Raw genomic sequence first — 12946 nt, 5'->3', positions numbered from 1 at the left:
ATCGTCAACCACCCATCGCGCCTCCGTTACGCACAATCCGCACACCAAAACTCGCGTACATGCCTCCGCACGGCCCAAACCGATCGCACGCTCTTTCCACACATGCCGCCTCGCGCACGGCGCGCTCAGCCTCCACAACTCGACCGTGAGCTCGTCCGCTGCGTGTTCCGCCTCTTTGGCTCGCGCCGGAGCGACTTGGACGGCACAACGACTGTCCGCCCGACGACCCTCCTACTGCCAGGACGGCCATTCGGGGCGCTTCATCCACTCTCTCCGGTGGCCTGGTGAGCTCCGACGACGCGGGAGGTACTACCGCTCCACTACGTTACTAGACCGAGCCCCAAGACAATGCCATCGAGTCGCACCGCAGCAGTGTCGTCGTGAGGGCGATAAAAGGAGAGCGGCCGGGACCGCTCACGCCGGTAGGCTGAAAGGCGACAAAAAGCGGTAATTGGGGACCGAGAGCGTGGCGGGTGTGCATGGCGACGGCTAGGGGCGGCGCAGCGTCCATAACGCGCACGTAAAAGCAGCATAATGAGCATAAGAGTGCGCGTGCCCGGATTCGAACCAGGGATTTCACCGCCACAAGGTGAGGTACTGACCACTATACTACACACGCCTGGAGAAGCAGGGTATCGATCCCTGTACCTCTCGCATGCTAAGCGAGCGCTCTACCATTTGAGCTACATCCCCGGATACTTCACTCATCTCCCACCCGTCAACAAAATCCACTTTACGGACGCACCACACGCTACCACGCACTCTCCGCCGTACCGCAATCGTCAACCACCCATCGCGCCTCCGTTACGCACAATCCGCACACCAAAACTCGCGTACATGCCTCCGCACGGCCCAAACCGATCGCACGCTCTTTCCACACATGCCGCCTCGCGCACGGCGCGCTCAGCCTCCACAACCCGACCGTGAGCTCGTCCGCTGCGTGTTCCGCCTCTTTGGCTCGCGCCGGAGCGACTTGGACGGCACAACGACTCTGTCCGCCCGACGACCCTCCTACTGCCAGGACGGCCATTCGGGGCGCTTCATCCCCTCTCTCCGGTGGCCTGGTGAGCTCCGACGACGCGGGAGGTACTACAGCTCCACTACGTTACTAGACCGAGCCCCAAGACAATGCCATCGAGTCGCACCGCAGCAGTGTCGTCGTGAGGGCGATAAAAGGAGAGCGGCCGGGACCGCTCACGCCGGTAGGCTGAAAGGCGACAAAAAGCGGTAATTGGGGACCGAGAGCGTGGCGGGTGTGCATGGCGACGGCTAGGGGCGGCGCAGCGTCCATAACGCGCACGTAAAAGCAGCATAATGAGCATAAGAGTGCGCGTGCCCGGATTCGAACCAGGGATTTCACCGCCACAAGGTGAGGTACTGACCACTATACTACACACGCCTGGAGAAGCAGGGTGTCGATCCCTGTACCTCTCGCATGCTAAGCGAGCGCTCTACCATTTGAGCTACATCCCCGGATACTTCACTCATCTCCCACCCGTCAACAAAATCCACTTTACGGACGCACCACACGCTACCACGCACTCTCCGCCGTACCGCAATCGTCAACCACCCATCGCGCCTCCGTTACGCACAATCCGCACACCAAAACTCGCGTACATGCCTCCGCACGGCCCAAACCGATCGCACGCTCTTTCCACACATGCCGCCTCGCGCACGGCGCGCTCAGCCTCCACAACCCGACCGTGAGCTCGTCCGCTGCGTGTTCCGCCTCTTTGGCTCGCGCCGGAGCGACTTGGACGGCACAACGACTGTACCCTCCTACTGCCAGGACGGCCATTCGGGGCGCTTCATCCCCTCTCTCCGGTGGCCTGGTGAGCTCCGACGACGCGGGAGGTACTACAGCTCCACTACGTTACTAGACCGAGCCCCAAGACAATGCCATCGAGTCGCACCGCAGCAGTGTCGTCGTGAGGGCGATAAAAGGAGAGCGGCCGGGACCGCTCACGCCGGTAGGCTGAAAGGCGACAAAAAGCGGTAATTGGGGACCGAGAGCGTGGCGGGTGTGCATGGCGACGGCTAGGGGCGGCGCAGCGTCCATAACGCGCACGTAAAAGCAGCATAATGAGCATAAGAGTGCGCGTGCCCGGATTCGAACCAGGGATTTCACCGCCACAAGGTGAGGTACTGACCACTATACTACACACGCCTGGAGAAGCAGGGTATCGATCCCTGTACCTCTCGCATGCTAAGCGAGCGCTCTACCATTTGAGCTACATCCCCGGATACTTCACTCATCTCCCACCCGTCAACAAAATCCACTTTACGGACGCACCACACGCTACCACGCACTCTCCGCCGTACCGCAATCGTCAACCACCCATCGCGCCTCCGTTACGCACAATCCGCACACCAAAACTCGCGTACATGCCTCCGCACGGCCCAAACCGATCGCACGCTCTTTCCACACATGCCGCCTCGCGCACGGCGCGCTCAGCCTCCACAACCCGACCGTGAGCTCGTCCGCTGCGTGTTCCGCCTCTTTGGCTCGCGCCGGAGCGACTTGGACGGCACAACGACTGTACCCTCCTACTGCCAGGACGGCCATTCGGGGCGCTTCATCCCCTCTCTCCGGTGGCCTGGTGAGCTCCGACGACGCGGGAGGTACTACAGCTCCACTACGTTACTAGACCGAGCCCCAAGACAATGCCATCGAGTCGCACCGCAGCAGTGTCGTCGTGAGGGCGATAAAAGGAGAGCGGCCGGGACCGCTCACGCCGGTAGGCTGAAAGGCGACAAAAAGCGGTAATTGGGGACCGAGAGCGTGGCGGGTGTGCATGGCGACGGCTAGGGGCGGCGCAGCGTCCATAACGCGCACGTAAAAGCAGCATAATGAGCATAAGAGTGCGCGTGCCCGGATTCGAACCAGGGATTTCACCGCCACAAGGTGAGGTACTGACCACTATACTACACACGCCTGGAGAAGCAGGGTGTCGATCCCTGTACCTCTCGCATGCTAAGCGAGCGCTCTACCATTTGAGCTACATCCCCGGATACTTCACTCATCTCCCACCCGTCAACAAAATCCACTTTACGGACGCACCACACGCTACCACGCACTCTCCGCCGTACCGCAATCGTCAACCACCCATCGCGCCTCCGTTACGCACAATCCGCACACCAAAACTCGCGTACATGCCTCCGCACGGCCCAAACCGATCGCACGCTCTTTCCACACATGCCGCCTCGCGCACGGCGCGCTCAGCCTCCACAACCCGACCGTGAGCTCGTCCGCTGCGTGTTCCGCCTCTTTGGCTCGCGCCGGAGCGACTTGGACGGCACAACGACTCTGTCCGCCCGACGACCCTCCTACTGCCAGGACGGCCATTCGGGGCGCTTCATCCCCTCTCTCCGGTGGCCTGGTGAGCTCCGACGACGCGGGAGGTACTACAGCTCCACTACGTTACTAGACCGAGCCCCAAGACAATGCCATCGAGTCGCACCGCAGCAGTGTCGTCGTGAGGGCGATAAAAGGAGAGCGGCCGGGACCGCTCACGCCGGTAGGCTGAAAGGCGACAAAAAGCGGTAATTGGGGACCGAGAGCGTGGCGGGTGTGCATGGCGACGGCTAGGGGCGGCGCAGCGTCCATAACGCGCACGTAAAAGCAGCATAATGAGCATAAGAGTGCGCGTGCCCGGATTCGAACCAGGGATTTCACCGCCACAAGGTGAGGTACTGACCACTATACTACACACGCCTGGAGAAGCAGGGTGTCGATCCCTGTACCTCTCGCATGCTAAGCGAGCGCTCTACCATTTGAGCTACATCCCCGGATACTTTACTCGTCTCCCACCCGTCAACAAAATCCACTTTACGGACGCACCACACGCTACCACGCACTCTCCGCCGTACCGCAATCGTCAACCACCCATCGCGCCTCCGTTACGCACAATCCGCACACCAAAACTCGCGTACATGCCTCCGCACGGCCCAAACCGATCGCACGCTCTTTCCACACATGCCGCCTCGCGCACGGCGCGCTCAGCCTCCACAACCCGACCGTGAGCTCGTCCGCTGCGTGTTCCGCCTCTTTGGCTCGCGCCGGAGCGACTTGGACGGCACAACGACTCTGTCCGCCCGACGACCCTCCTACTGCCAGGACGGCCATTCGGGGCGCTTCATCCCCTCTCTCCGGTGGCCTGGTGAGCTCCGACGACGCGGGAGGTACTACAGCTCCACTACGTTACTAGACCGAGCCCCAAGACAATGCCATCGAGTCGCACCGCAGCAGTGTCGTCGTGAGGGCGATAAAAGGAGAGCGGCCGGGACCGCTCACGCCGGTAGGCTGAAAGGCGACAAAAAGCGGTAATTGGGGACCGAGAGCGTGGCGGGTGTGCATGGCGACGGCTAGGGGCGGCGCAGCGTCCATAACGCGCACGTAAAAGCAGCATAATGAGCATAAGAGTGCGCGTGCCCGGATTCGAACCAGGGATTTCACCGCCACAAGGTGAGGTACTGACCACTATACTACACACGCCTGGAGAAGCAGGGTATCGATCCCTGTACCTCTCGCATGCTAAGCGAGCGCTCTACCATTTGAGCTACATCCCCGGATACTTTACTCGTCTCCCACCCGTCAACAAAATCCACTTTACGGACGCACCACACGCTACCACGCACTCTCCGCCGTACCGCAATCGTCAACCACCCATCGCGCCTCCGTTACGCACAATCCGCACACCAAAACTCGCGTACATGCCTCCGCACGGCCCAAACCGATCGCACGCTCTTTCCACACATGCCGCCTCGCGCACGGCGCGCTCAGCCTCCACAACCCGACCGTGAGCTCGTCCGCTGCGTGTTCCGCCTCTTTGGCTCGCGCCGGAGCGACTTGGACGGCACAACGACTGTCCGCCCGACGACCCTCCTACTGCCAGGACGGCCATTCGGGGCGCTTCATCCCCTCTCTCCGGTGGCCTGGTGAGCTCCGACGACGCGGGAGGTACTACAGCTCCACTACGTTACTAGACCGAGCCCCAAGACAATGCCATCGAGTCGCACCGCAGCAGTGTCGTCGTGAGGGCGATAAAAGGAGAGCGGCCGGGACCGCTCACGCCGGTAGGCTGAAAGGCGACAAAAAGCGGTAATTGGGGACCGAGAGCGTGGCGGGTGTGCATGGCGACGGCTAGGGGCGGCGCAGCGTCCATAACGCGCACGTAAAAGCAGCATAATGAGCATAAGAGTGCGCGTGCCCGGATTCGAACCAGGGATTTCACCGCCACAAGGTGAGGTACTGACCACTATACTACACACGCCTGGAGAAGCAGGGTATCGATCCCTGTACCTCTCGCATGCTAAGCGAGCGCTCTACCATTTGAGCTACATCCCCGGATACTTCACTCATCTCCCACCCGTCAACAAAATCCACTTTACGGACGCACCACACGCTACCACGCACTCTCCGCCGTACCGCAATCGTCAACCACCCATCGCGCCTCCGTTACGCACAATCCGCACACCAAAACTCGCGTGCATGCCTCCGCACGGCCCAAACCGATCGCACGCTCTTTCCACACATGCCGCCTCGCGCACGGCGCGCTCAGCCTCCACAACTCGACCGTGAGCTCGTCCGCTGCGTGTTCCGCCTCTTTGGCTCGCGCCGGAGCGACTTGGACGGCTCCGCCCGACGACCCTCCTACTGCCAGGACGGCCATTCGGGGCGCTTCATCCACTCTCTCCGGTGGCCTGGTGAGCTCCGACGACGCGGGAGGTACTACAGCTCCACTACGTTACTAGACCGAGCCCCAAGACAATGCCATCGAGTCGCACCGCAGCAGTGTCGTCGTGAGGGCGATAAAAGGAGAGCGGCCGGGACCGCTCACGCCGGTAGGCTGAAAGGCGACAAAAAGCGGTAATTGGGGACCGAGAGCGTGGCGGGTGTGCATGGCGACGGCTAGGGGCGGCGCAGCGTCCATAACGCGCACGTAAAAGCAGCATAATGAGCATAAGAGTGCGCGTGCCCGGATTCGAACCAGGGATTTCACCGCCACAAGGTGAGGTACTGACCACTATACTACACACGCCTGGAGAAGCAGGGTGTCGATCCCTGTACCTCTCGCATGCTAAGCGAGCGCTCTACCATTTGAGCTACATCCCCGGATACTTCACTCATCTCCCACCCGTCAACAAAATCCACTTTACGGACGCACCACACGCTACCACGCACTCTCCGCCGTACCGCAATCGTCAACCACCCATCGCGCCTCCGTTACGCACAATCCGCACACCAAAACTCGCGTGCATGCCTCCGCACGGCCCAAACCGATCGCACGCTCTTTCCACACATGCCGCCTCGCGCACGGCGCGCTCAGCCTCCACAACTCGACCGTGAGCTCGTCCGCTGCGTGTTCCGCCTCTTTGGCTCGCGCCGGAGCGACTTGGACGGCTCCGCCCGACGACCCTCCTACTGCCAGGACGGCCATTCGGGGCGCTTCATCCACTCTCTCCGGTGGCCTGGTGAGCTCCGACGACGCGGGAGGTACTACAGCTCCACTACGTTACTAGACCGAGCCCCAAGACAATGCCATCGAGTCGCACCGCAGCAGTGTCGTCGTGAGGGCGATAAAAGGAGAGCGGCCGGGACCGCTCACGCCGGTAGGCTGAAAGGCGACAAAAAGCGGTAATTGGGGACCGAGAGCGTGGCGGGTGTGCATGGCGACGGCTAGGGGCGGCGCAGCGTCCATAACGCGCACGTAAAAGCAGCATAATGAGCATAAGAGTGCGCGTGCCCGGATTCGAACCAGGGATTTCACCGCCACAAGGTGAGGTACTGACCACTATACTACACACGCCTGGAGAAGCAGGGTATCGATCCCTGTACCTCTCGCATGCTAAGCGAGCGCTCTACCATTTGAGCTACATCCCCGGATACTTTACTCGTCTCCCACCCGTCAACAAAATCCACTTTACGGACGCACCACACGCTACCACGCACTCTCCGCCGTACCGCAATCGTCAACCACCCATCGCGCCTCCGTTACGCACAATCCGCACACCAAAACTCGCGTACATGCCTCCGCACGGCCCAAACCGATCGCACGCTCTTTCCACACATGCCGCCTCGCGCACGGCGCGCTCAGCCTCCACAACCCGACCGTGAGCTCGTCCGCTGCGTGTTCCGCCTCTTTGGCTCGCGCCGGAGCGACTTGGACGGCTCCGCCCGACGACCCTCCTACTGCCAGGACGGCCATTCGGGGCGCTTCATCCACTCTCTCCGGTGGCCTGGTGAGCTCCGACGACGCGGGAGGTACTACAGCTCCACTACGTTACTAGACCGAGCCCCAAGACAATGCCATCGAGTCGCACCGCAGCAGTGTCGTCGTGAGGGCGATAAAAGGAGAGCGGCCGGGACCGCTCACGCCGGTAGGCTGAAAGGCGACAAAAAGCGGTAATTGGGGACCGAGAGCGTGGCGGGTGTGCATGGCGACGGCTAGGGGCGGCGCAGCGTCCATAACGCGCACGTAAAAGCAGCATAATGAGCATAAGAGTGCGCGTGCCCGGATTCGAACCAGGGATTTCACCGCCACAAGGTGAGGTACTGACCACTATACTACACACGCCTGGAGAAGCAGGGTATCGATCCCTGTACCTCTCGCATGCTAAGCGAGCGCTCTACCATTTGAGCTACATCCCCGGATACTTCACTCATCTCCCACCCGTCAACAAAATCCACTTTACGGACGCACCACACGCTACCACGCACTCTCCGCCGTACCGCAATCGTCAACCACCCATCGCGCCTCCGTTACGCACAATCCGCACACCAAAACTCGCGTGCATGCCTCCGCACGGCCCAAACCGATCGCACGCTCTTTCCACACATGCCGCCTCGCGCACGGCGCGCTCAGCCTCCACAACTCGACCGTGAGCTCGTCCGCTGCGTGTTCCGCCTCTTTGGCTCGCGCCGGAGCGACTTGGACGGCACAACGACTCTGTCCGCCCGACGACCCTCCTACTGCCAGGACGGCCATTCGGGGCGCTTCATCCACTCTCTCCGGTGGCCTGGTGAGCTCCGACGACGCGGGAGGTACTACAGCTCCACTACGTTACTAGACCGAGCCACAAGACAATGCCATCGAGTCGCACCGCAGCAGTGTCGTCGTGAGGGCGATAAAAGGAGAGCGGCCGGGACCGCTCACGCCGGTAGGCTGAAAGGCGACAAAAAGCGGTAATTGGGGACCGAGAGCGTGGCGGGTGTGCATGGCGACGGCTAGGGGCGGCGCAGCGTCCATAACGCGCACGTAAAAGCAGCATAATGAGCATAAGAGTGCGCGTGCCCGGATTCGAACCAGGGATTTCACCGCCACAAGGTGAGGTACTGACCACTATACTACACACGCCTGGAGAAGCAGGGTATCGATCCCTGTACCTCTCGCATGCTAAGCGAGCGCTCTACCATTTGAGCTACATCCCCGGATACTTCACTCATCTCCCACCCGTCAACAAAATCCACTTTACGGACGCACCACACGCTACCACGCACTCTCCGCCGTACCGCAATCGTCAACCACCCATCGCGCCTCCGTTACGCACAATCCGCACACCAAAACTCGCGTGCATGCCTCCGCACGGCCCAAACCGATCGCACGCTCTTTCCACACATGCCGCCTCGCGCACGGCGCGCTCAGCCTCCACAACTCGACCGTGAGCTCGTCCGCTGCGTGTTCCGCCTCTTTGGCTCGCGCCGGAGCGACTTGGACGGCTCCGCCCGACGACCCTCCTACTGCCAGGACGGCCATTCGGGGCGCTTCATCCACTCTCTCCGGTGGCCTGGTGAGCTCCGACGACGCGGGAGGTACTACCGCTCCACTACGTTACTAGACCGAGCCCCAAGACAATGCCATCGAGTCGCACCGCAGCAGTGTCGTCGTGAGGGCGATAAAAGGAGAGCGGCCGGGACCGCTCACGCCGGTAGGCTGAAAGGCGACAAAAAGCGGTAATTGGGGACCGAGAGCGTGGCGGGTGTGCATGGCGACGGCTAGGGGCGGCGCAGCGTCCATAACGCGCACGTAAAAGCAGCATAATGAGCATAAGAGTGCGCGTGCCCGGATTCGAACCAGGGATTTCACCGCCACAAGGTGAGGTACTGACCACTATACTACACACGCCTGGAGAAGCAGGGTGTCGATCCCTGTACCTCTCGCATGCTAAGCGAGCGCTCTACCATTTGAGCTACATCCCCGGATACTTCACTCATCTCCCACCCGTCAACAAAATCCACTTTACGGACGCACCACACGCTACCACGCACTCTCCGCCGTACCGCAATCGTCAACCACCCATCGCGCCTCCGTTACGCACAATCCGCACACCAAAACTCGCGTACATGCCTCCGCACGGCCCAAACCGATCGCACGCTCTTTCCACACATGCCGCCTTGCGCACGGCGCGCTCAGCCTCCACAACCCGACCGTGAGCTCGTCCGCTGCGTGTTCCGCCTCTTTGGCTCGCGCCGGAGCGACTTGGGCGGCACAACGACTCTGTCCGCCCGACGACCCTCCTACTGCCAGGACGGCCATTCGGGGCGCTTCATCCCCTCTCTCCGGTGGCCTGGTGAGCTCCGACGACGCGGGAGGTACTACAGCTCCACTACGTTACTAGACCGAGCCCCAAGACAATGCCATCGAGTCGCACCGCAGCAGTGTCGTCGTGAGGGCGATAAAAGGAGAGCGGCCGGGACCGCTCACGCCGGTAGGCTGAAAGGCGACAAAAAGCGGTAATTGGGGACCGAGAGCGTGGCGGGTGTGCATGGCGACGGCTAGGGGCGGCGCAGCGTCCATAACGCGCACGTAAAAGCAGCATAATGAGCATAAGAGTGCGCGTGCCCGGATTCGAACCAGGGATTTCACCGCCACAAGGTGAGGTACTGACCACTATACTACACACGCCTGGAGAAGCAGGGTATCGATCCCTGTACCTCTCGCATGCTAAGCGAGCGCTCTACCATTTGAGCTACATCCCCGGATACTTCACTCATCTCCCACCCGTCAACAAAATCCACTTTACGGACGCACCACACGCTACCACGCACTCTCCGCCGTACCGCAATCGTCAACCACCCATCGCGCCTCCGTTACGCACAATCCGCACACCAAAACTCGCGTGCATGCCTCCGCACGGCCCAAACCGATCGCACGCTCTTTCCACACATGCCGCCTCGCGCACGGCGCGCTCAGCCTCCACAACTCGACCGTGAGCTCGTCCGCTGCGTGTTCCGCCTCTTTGGCTCGCGCCGGAGCGACTTGGACGGCACAACGACTCTGTCCGCCCGACGACCCTCCTACTGCCAGGACGGCCATTCGGGGCGCTTCATCCACTCTCTCCGGTGGCCTGGTGAGCTCCAACGACGCGGGAGGTACTACAGCTCCACTACGTTACTAGACCGAGCCACAAGACAATGCCATCGAGTCGCACCGCAGCAGTGTCGTCGTGAGGGCGACAAGAGGAGAGCGGCCGGGACCACTCACGCCGGTAGGCTGAAAGGCGACAAAAAGCGGTAATTGGGGACCGAGAGCGTGGCGGGTGTGCATGGCGACGGCTAGGGGCGGCGCAGCGTCCATAACGCGCACGTAAAAGCAGCATAATGAGCATAAGAGTGCGCGTGCCCGGATTCGAACCAGGGATTTCACCGCCACAAGGTGAGGTACTGACCACTATACTACACACGCCTGGAGAAGCAGGGTATCGATCCCTGTACCTCTCGCATGCTAAGCGAGCGCTCTACCATTTGAGCTACATCCCCGGATACTTTACTCATCTCCCACCCGTCAACAAAATCCACTTTACGGACGCACCACACGCTACCACGCACTCTCCGCCGTACCGCAATCGTCAACCACCATCGCGCCTCCGTTACGCACAATCCGCACACCAAAACTCGCGTACATGCCTCCACACGGCCCAAACCGATCGCACGCTCTTTCCACACATGCCGCCTCGCGCACGGCGCGCTCAGCCTCCACAACCCGACCGTGAGCTCGTCCGCTGCGTGTTCCGCCTCTTTGGCTCGCGCCGGAGCGACTTGGACGGCACAACGACTCTGTCCGCCCGACGACCCTCCTACTGCCAGGACGGCCATTCGGGGCGCTTCATCCACTCTCTCCGGTGGCCTGGTGAGCTCCGACGACGCGGGAGGTACTACAGCTCCACTACGTTACTAGACCGAGCCACAAGACAATGCCATCGAGTCGCACCGCAGCAGTGTCGTCGTGAGGGCGACAAGAGGAGAGCGGCCGGGACCACTCACGCCGGTAGGCTGAAAGGCGACAAAAAGCGGTAATTGGGGACCGAGAGCGTGGCGGGTGTGCATGGCGACGGCTAGGGGCGGCGCAGCGTCCATAACGCGCACGTAAAAGCAGCATAATGAGCATAAGAGTGCGCGTGCCCGGATTCGAACCAGGGATTTCACCGCCACAAGGTGAGGTACTGACCACTATACTACACACGCCTGGAGAAGCAGGGTATCGATCCCTATACCTCTCGCATGCTAAGCGAGCGCTCTACCATTTGAGCTACATCCCCGGATACTTTACTCGTCTCCCACCCGTCAACAAAATCCACTTTACGGACGCACCACACGCTACCACGCACTCTCCGCCGTACCGCAATCGTCAACCACCCATCGCGCCTCCGTTACGCACAATCCGCACACCAAAACTCGCGTACATGCCTCCGCACGGCCCAAACCGATCGCACGCTCTTTCCACACATGCCGCCTCGCGCACGGCGCGCTCAGCCTCCACAACCCGACCGTGAGCTCGTCCGCTGCGTGTTCCGCCTCTTTGGCTCGCGCCGGAGCGACTTGGACGGCACAACGACTCTGTCCGCCCGACGACCCTCCTACTGCCAGGACGGCCATTCGGGGCGCTTCATCCACTCTCTCCGGTGGCCTGGTGAGCTCCAACGACGCGGGAGGTACTACAGCTCCACTACGTTACTAGACCGAGCCACAAGACAATGCCATCGAGTCGCACCGCAGCAGTGTCGTCGTGAGGGCGACAAGAGGAGAGCGGCCGGGACCACTCACGCCGGTAGGCTGAAAGGCGACAAAAAGCGGTAATTGGGGACCGAGAGCGTGGCGGGTGTGCATGGCGACGGCTAGGGGCGGCGCAGCGTCCATAACGCGCACGTAAAAGCAGCATAATGAGCATAAGAGTGCGCGTGCCCGGATTCGAACCAGGGATTTCACCGCCACAAGGTGAGGTACTGACCACTATACTACACACGCCTGGAGAAGCAGGGTATCGATCCCTGTACCTCTCGCATGCTAAGCGAGCGCTCTACCATTTGAGCTACATCCCCGGATACTTCACTCATCTCCCACCCGTCAACAAAATCCACTTTACGGACGCACCACACGCTACCACGCACTCTCCGCCGTACCGCAATCGTCAACCACCCATCGCGCCTCCGTTACGCACAATCCGCACACCAAAACTCGCGTACATGCCTCCGCACGGCCCAAACCGATCGCACGCTCTTTCCACACATGCCGCCTCGCGCACGGCGCGCTCAGCCTCCACAACCCGACCGTGAGCTCGTCCGCTGCGTGTTCCGCCTCTTTGGCTCGCGCCGGAGCGACTTGGACGGCACAACGACTCTGTCCGCCCGACGACCCTCCTACTGCCAGGACGGCCATTCGGGGCGCTTCATCCACTCTCTCCGGTGGCCTGGTGAGCTCCAACGACGCGGGAGGTACTACAGCTCCACTACGTTACTAGACCGAGCCACAAGACAATGCCATCGAGTCGCACCGCAGCAGTGTCGTCGTGAGGGCGACAAGAGGAGAGCGGCCGGGACCACTCACGCCGGTAGGCTGAAAGGCGACAAAAAGCGGTAATTGGGGACCGAGAGCGTGGCGGGTGTGCATGGCGACGGCTAGGGGCGGCGCAGCGTCCATAACGCGCACGTAAAAGCAGCATAATGAGCA

General features: G+C 61.4%; 1 protein-coding gene and 32 non-coding genes across 33 annotated transcripts; all 33 read right to left on the bottom strand.

Annotated features, from left to right (window-relative positions):
- Positions 1 to 547: 547 nt before the first annotated feature.
- On the bottom strand, positions 548 to 619 carry PHYSODRAFT_t895. Its single transcript has one exon. It is a non-coding gene; the product is annotated as a tRNA-His (tRNA).
- Position 620: 1 nt separating this feature from the next.
- On the bottom strand, positions 621 to 693 carry PHYSODRAFT_t894. The gene has a single exon. It is a non-coding gene; the product is annotated as a tRNA-Ala (tRNA).
- Positions 694 to 1327: 634 nt separating this feature from the next.
- Positions 1328 to 1399, bottom strand: PHYSODRAFT_t893. Its single transcript has one exon. It is a non-coding gene; the product is annotated as a tRNA-His (tRNA).
- A 1-nt stretch (position 1400) lies between these two features.
- PHYSODRAFT_t892 lies at positions 1401 to 1473 on the bottom strand. Its single transcript has one exon. It is a non-coding gene; the product is annotated as a tRNA-Ala (tRNA).
- A 622-nt stretch (positions 1474 to 2095) lies between these two features.
- On the bottom strand, positions 2096 to 2167 carry PHYSODRAFT_t891. The gene has a single exon. It is a non-coding gene; the product is annotated as a tRNA-His (tRNA).
- A 1-nt stretch (position 2168) lies between these two features.
- PHYSODRAFT_t890 lies at positions 2169 to 2241 on the bottom strand. Its single transcript has one exon. It is a non-coding gene; the product is annotated as a tRNA-Ala (tRNA).
- Positions 2242 to 2863: 622 nt separating this feature from the next.
- Positions 2864 to 2935, bottom strand: PHYSODRAFT_t889. The gene has a single exon. It is a non-coding gene; the product is annotated as a tRNA-His (tRNA).
- A 1-nt stretch (position 2936) lies between these two features.
- PHYSODRAFT_t888 lies at positions 2937 to 3009 on the bottom strand. The gene has a single exon. It is a non-coding gene; the product is annotated as a tRNA-Ala (tRNA).
- A 634-nt stretch (positions 3010 to 3643) lies between these two features.
- PHYSODRAFT_t887 lies at positions 3644 to 3715 on the bottom strand. Its single transcript has one exon. It is a non-coding gene; the product is annotated as a tRNA-His (tRNA).
- Position 3716: 1 nt separating this feature from the next.
- Positions 3717 to 3789, bottom strand: PHYSODRAFT_t886. The gene has a single exon. It is a non-coding gene; the product is annotated as a tRNA-Ala (tRNA).
- Positions 3790 to 4423: 634 nt separating this feature from the next.
- Positions 4424 to 4495, bottom strand: PHYSODRAFT_t885. Its single transcript has one exon. It is a non-coding gene; the product is annotated as a tRNA-His (tRNA).
- A 1-nt stretch (position 4496) lies between these two features.
- On the bottom strand, positions 4497 to 4569 carry PHYSODRAFT_t884. The gene has a single exon. It is a non-coding gene; the product is annotated as a tRNA-Ala (tRNA).
- A 632-nt stretch (positions 4570 to 5201) lies between these two features.
- Positions 5202 to 5273, bottom strand: PHYSODRAFT_t883. The gene has a single exon. It is a non-coding gene; the product is annotated as a tRNA-His (tRNA).
- Position 5274: 1 nt separating this feature from the next.
- PHYSODRAFT_t882 lies at positions 5275 to 5347 on the bottom strand. The gene has a single exon. It is a non-coding gene; the product is annotated as a tRNA-Ala (tRNA).
- Positions 5348 to 5405: 58 nt separating this feature from the next.
- PHYSODRAFT_334317 (hypothetical protein) lies at positions 5406 to 12916 on the bottom strand (the record flags this gene model as incomplete). The annotated part of the gene is made up of 20 exons (XM_009531580.1): positions 5406 to 5703; positions 5788 to 5849; positions 6345 to 6471; positions 6556 to 6617; positions 7113 to 7239; positions 7324 to 7385; positions 7881 to 8019; positions 8104 to 8165; positions 8661 to 8787; positions 8872 to 8933; positions 9429 to 9567; positions 9652 to 9713; positions 10209 to 10347; positions 10432 to 10493; positions 10988 to 11126; positions 11211 to 11272; positions 11768 to 11906; positions 11991 to 12052; positions 12548 to 12686; positions 12771 to 12916. The coding sequence occupies 20 exons, from the start codon at positions 12914 to 12916 to the stop codon at positions 5406 to 5408; spliced, it is 2217 nt and encodes a 738-aa protein (XP_009529875.1).
- Positions 5970 to 6041, bottom strand: PHYSODRAFT_t881. The gene has a single exon. It is a non-coding gene; the product is annotated as a tRNA-His (tRNA).
- Positions 6043 to 6115, bottom strand: PHYSODRAFT_t880. The gene has a single exon. It is a non-coding gene; the product is annotated as a tRNA-Ala (tRNA).
- On the bottom strand, positions 6738 to 6809 carry PHYSODRAFT_t879. Its single transcript has one exon. It is a non-coding gene; the product is annotated as a tRNA-His (tRNA).
- PHYSODRAFT_t878 lies at positions 6811 to 6883 on the bottom strand. The gene has a single exon. It is a non-coding gene; the product is annotated as a tRNA-Ala (tRNA).
- On the bottom strand, positions 7506 to 7577 carry PHYSODRAFT_t877. The gene has a single exon. It is a non-coding gene; the product is annotated as a tRNA-His (tRNA).
- PHYSODRAFT_t876 lies at positions 7579 to 7651 on the bottom strand. The gene has a single exon. It is a non-coding gene; the product is annotated as a tRNA-Ala (tRNA).
- PHYSODRAFT_t875 lies at positions 8286 to 8357 on the bottom strand. Its single transcript has one exon. It is a non-coding gene; the product is annotated as a tRNA-His (tRNA).
- PHYSODRAFT_t874 lies at positions 8359 to 8431 on the bottom strand. The gene has a single exon. It is a non-coding gene; the product is annotated as a tRNA-Ala (tRNA).
- PHYSODRAFT_t873 lies at positions 9054 to 9125 on the bottom strand. Its single transcript has one exon. It is a non-coding gene; the product is annotated as a tRNA-His (tRNA).
- PHYSODRAFT_t872 lies at positions 9127 to 9199 on the bottom strand. Its single transcript has one exon. It is a non-coding gene; the product is annotated as a tRNA-Ala (tRNA).
- Positions 9834 to 9905, bottom strand: PHYSODRAFT_t871. Its single transcript has one exon. It is a non-coding gene; the product is annotated as a tRNA-His (tRNA).
- Positions 9907 to 9979, bottom strand: PHYSODRAFT_t870. Its single transcript has one exon. It is a non-coding gene; the product is annotated as a tRNA-Ala (tRNA).
- On the bottom strand, positions 10614 to 10685 carry PHYSODRAFT_t869. Its single transcript has one exon. It is a non-coding gene; the product is annotated as a tRNA-His (tRNA).
- Positions 10687 to 10759, bottom strand: PHYSODRAFT_t868. Its single transcript has one exon. It is a non-coding gene; the product is annotated as a tRNA-Ala (tRNA).
- PHYSODRAFT_t867 lies at positions 11393 to 11464 on the bottom strand. The gene has a single exon. It is a non-coding gene; the product is annotated as a tRNA-His (tRNA).
- PHYSODRAFT_t866 lies at positions 11466 to 11538 on the bottom strand. The gene has a single exon. It is a non-coding gene; the product is annotated as a tRNA-Ala (tRNA).
- PHYSODRAFT_t865 lies at positions 12173 to 12244 on the bottom strand. The gene has a single exon. It is a non-coding gene; the product is annotated as a tRNA-His (tRNA).
- PHYSODRAFT_t864 lies at positions 12246 to 12318 on the bottom strand. The gene has a single exon. It is a non-coding gene; the product is annotated as a tRNA-Ala (tRNA).
- Positions 12917 to 12946: the final 30 nt, after the last annotated feature.

The sequence above is a fragment of the Phytophthora sojae genome, assembly GCF_000149755.1.
Source record: "Phytophthora sojae unplaced genomic scaffold PHYSOscaffold_5, whole genome shotgun sequence".
In the NCBI taxonomy this organism is placed as follows: Eukaryota; Oomycota; class Peronosporomycetes; order Peronosporales; family Peronosporaceae; genus Phytophthora; species Phytophthora sojae.
The sequence above is the reverse complement of the archived record's forward strand: the minus strand, read 5'-3'. Positions and strand labels throughout refer to the sequence as shown.